At 58.0% G+C, this 3681-nt stretch overlaps 1 protein-coding gene across 1 annotated transcript; it reads left to right on the top strand.

Annotated features, from left to right (window-relative positions):
* Positions 1-670: 670 nt before the first annotated feature.
* LOC123255037 (potassium/sodium hyperpolarization-activated cyclic nucleotide-gated channel 2-like) lies at positions 671-3659 on the top strand (the record flags this gene model as incomplete). Its single annotated transcript, XM_044683904.1, has 5 exons — positions 671-916; positions 1208-1354; positions 2030-2270; positions 2782-2946; positions 3248-3659. Coding segments are annotated over exons 1-5 (1211 nt in total), but the record flags the coding sequence as incomplete, so codon positions are not given.
* Between the last annotated feature and the right edge of the window lie 22 nt (positions 3660-3681).

The following is a 3681-nucleotide window of genomic DNA, read 5'->3' as shown; positions in this document are numbered from 1 at the left end:
TCTCTCTCTCTCTCTCTCTCTCTCTCTCTCTTTCTCTCTCCCTCCCTTTCTTCCTCCCTCCCTCCCTCTCTCTTCCTTTTCCTCTCCCTCTCCTTTCCTCTCTCCCTCTCTCTCTCTCCTTCCCTCCCTCCCTCTCTCTCCCTCTCCCTTCCTCTCTTCCTCCATCTCTGTCTGTCTGTCTGTCTCTCTCATCTCTCTCTCTCCATCTCCATTCCTCTTTAAAAAACAAAACAAAACAAAACAATGAACCTTTACTTTCTGTCTTAGAATCAATTCTAAGTATCAGTTCCAAAGCAGAAAAGCTGTTAAGGGCTAGGCAATGGAGGTTAAGGGACTTGTCCAGGGTCACACAGCTGGGAAGTGTCTAAGGCCACATTTGAACCCAAGTATTCCTGACACCAGGCCCAGTTCTCTATCCATTGAGCCATCTAACTGCTCCTTCTGTTCCTCTTTTGATCAGCTATAATTGTGAGGAAAATGTGAAGTGTGGAGCACTCCGGACTAGGAGACATGATACCTAGATTCTGTCCCTAGCTCTTCCATTCNGGCCAGCGGGGGGTGGGGGGGTAGGCAGGGAGCAGGAAATATGTTTGGGCATCCCCCTGACTCCTGGCACAGCCTGTCACCCCCGGGCGGCCAACATAGAGGCCCGTCTTGGCAGTTTCCGGTAATGTCCAGGCTCGACTTCTTCTTCGGAAACTCCTCAAGCGGCTGCCTGGCCCCCTGTGAGCCTGGGCCTGAGGGGGGCACTTGGCTTTTCCTGCTACTTCTTGGGAAGGAGATTCCTAGAATATTTCACGAGAAGGCCCCCTTCTCCGGGAGGCTGTCCAATGGAGAGATTCTGGATCCGAAGGCCATCGAGCCAGAGCCGGAAAAAAAGACCACCTCTTACAGCCAGGAGACCCTAGCAGAGCCCGCTAGCCCCTTAGCTTCAGTTTTCTCATCTGAAAAATGGAAATAATCAAAGTAGCTGCCTCAAAGATTCTTTTTTTCAAGTCTTCAACAGAATTTTTTTTATTAACTATAATGAAATTATTTATCAACTATACAATGCCTCAAAGCTTCTTGGGAGAGTCCAGGGAGATAACAGGCTGAAGGCAGTCTTCGTTGTGATGACGGCGGTGCAGGATGGGGGGCTGGCCTGGGGAGCGGCTGGTATTGGGGGGCGGCAGGCCCTGACCCCTCTCCGTCCGTTCTTGACCCACAGTACAAGCAGGTGGAGCAGTACATGTCTTTCCACAAGCTGCCCGCTGACTTCCGGCAGAAGATCCATGACTACTACGAGCATCGGTACCAAGGCAAGATGTTCGATGAGGACAGCATCCTGGGCGAGCTGAATGGGCCCCTGCGGGAGGTGAGGCCCTGCCAGGAGGCCTGGTCCTCTCTCCCTTTTTCTCCATGGCCTTTTGTTGATGTGGGTTACTGTTGTCGAGTCCTTTCAGTTGTGACTCTATTTGGGATTTTCATGGCAAAGATCCTGGACTGGCCATTTCCTTCTCCAGCTCCCATTATGGATGAGGAAATGGAGGCAAGCGGGGTGAAGTGACTTGCCCAGGGTCACCCAGCTAGGAAGTGTCTGAGGTCATATTTGAACCCAGGACCTCCCGTCTCTAGGCCTGGCTCTCCATCCACTGAGCCACCCAGCTGCCCCTCTGAGCTATTCTTTTTAAACCCTCACCTTCTACCTTAGAATCACTACTGTGTATTGATTCCAAGGCAGAAGAGCGGTAAGAGCTAGGCCATGGGGGTGAAGTGACTTGCCCAGGGTCACTCAGCTAGAAAGTGTCTGAGGCCAGATTTGAACCCAGGACCTCCCATCGCTAGGCCTGGCTCTCCATCCCCTGAGCCACCCGGCTGCCCCTTATTCTTATCCTTTGGACTCCTCCATCTGTGTATTTTTGCCCCTTCTCTCCTTAAGCATCTCGAGGGCTTCTAGGGCTCTCCTCTCGGCCGCGGCCCTCTCCCCTTGCTCTCCTGCCTCACCTCCCTCTCTAATGGCCGCTGCTGCCCTCTCTCTCCGCCCTTGCAGGAGATCGTGAACTTCAACTGCCGGAAGCTGGTGGCCTCCATGCCTCTCTTTGCCAACGCAGACCCCAACTTCGTCACGGCTATGCTGACCAAGCTCAAGTTTGAGGTGTTCCAGCCTGGGGACTACATCATCCGGGAGGGCACCATTGGCAAGAAGATGTACTTCATTCAGCACGGCGTGGTCAGTGTCCTCACCAAGGGCAACAAGGAAATGAAGCTCTCAGACGGCTCCTACTTTGGGGGTGAGTTGTCTGCGGGGATCCCTCGGGCCCGGCCGCGTGGTGGATCTGGGGAGGCGTACCTCCGAGGGTCACCAGGCCAAGCTCCTTCCCCAGGCGGGAATCTGTCGTCTTGGATGGGGCCGGCCATTCCAGGCGAGGCAGCCCTCATTCTTAGAGAGGCCTTTTGGCCGTCATGTAGAGTCTGAGAGAAAAAGCACCCGGGAGGCCATCGATTCTCACAGGAGCCTCCACGCGGGCTCCTTCCACCTCTGGTGAGAGGGATTTCTAGCTTCTGTTCCAGCCTCAGACACTCACTAGCGGTGGGACCCTGGGTGAGTCACTCCATCTAGTTTGCCTCAGTTTCCCCATCTGTAAAATGAGCCGGCGAGGGAAACGGCAAACTAGCCATGTGACCATGGATCCCCACATTCATGTTCCCCAATCTCCTCCATCTTTGGGCCTGAGGAGGCTCCCGAGGAACGGGGGGAGGAAGGAGGGAGGTCGAGGCTGACGCTGTCTTGGGCCCTCGCAGAGATCTGCCTGCTGACCCGGGGCCGGCGCACGGCCAGCGTGCGGGCTGACACCTACTGCCGCCTCTACTCCCTGAGTGTGGACAACTTCAACGAGGTGCTGGAGGAGTACCCCATGATGCGGCGGGCCTTCGAGACGGTGGCCATCGACCGCCTGGACAGGATTGGTCAGTGCCACGACCGGGAGCATGAGAGAAAGGGGGTCTGAGGCCGAGGGGTTGGGGGGCATCCGAGCCACACAAAACCCATCGGCCTTTGTTAGCTGAGCATTTAGAGTGCCCAGAACGCCGGGCCCGGAGGGGGCTCAGAGAGGGTAACCGTCAGCCTTTGCATCCCACGGCGTCCCGGCCGGAGGAAGCCCTGGGACCCTCCCTGAAGCCCCTGCCTCCTGGGCCCCAGGTGGGGGAGGGAGGAGTTCGGGCCCCCCCCCAGGCCTCTGAGGCTCACCCCTCCTCTCTGCCCGTGCAGGCAAGAAGAACTCGATCCTGCTGCACAAGGTCCAGCACGACCTGCACTCGGGCGTCTTCAACAACCAGGAGAATGAGATCATCCAGGAGATCGTCAAGTACGACCGGGAGATGGTCCAGCAGGCCGAGCTGGGCCAGCACCCCGGGCTCTACCCGGCCGCGCAGCCCCAGGTCACGTCGGCCATCGCCACGCTGCAGCAGGCCGTGGCCATGAGCTTCTGCCCGCAGATGGCGAGCCCCCTGGTGGGCCCCCTGGCCCTGAGCTCCCCCCGGATGATGTACGCCCAGGCCGTGCCCAGCCCCTTCTCAGTGTCGCCCATCCTCTTCCAGGCCCCGCCGCCGCCTCAGCCCCCGCCTCCCCCGGCCGCGGCCAGCCCCCCCTCTCAGAGCCCGCGGGCCAGCCGGACCTTCCCGTACGGGGCCAAGGGCGAGTCG

This window comes from Gracilinanus agilis, unplaced genomic scaffold, assembly GCF_016433145.1.
Source record: "Gracilinanus agilis isolate LMUSP501 unplaced genomic scaffold, AgileGrace unplaced_scaffold38096, whole genome shotgun sequence".
Classification (NCBI taxonomy): domain Eukaryota; kingdom Metazoa; phylum Chordata; class Mammalia; order Didelphimorphia; family Didelphidae; genus Gracilinanus; species Gracilinanus agilis.
This window is presented reverse-complemented; position numbering and strand designations above follow the sequence as displayed.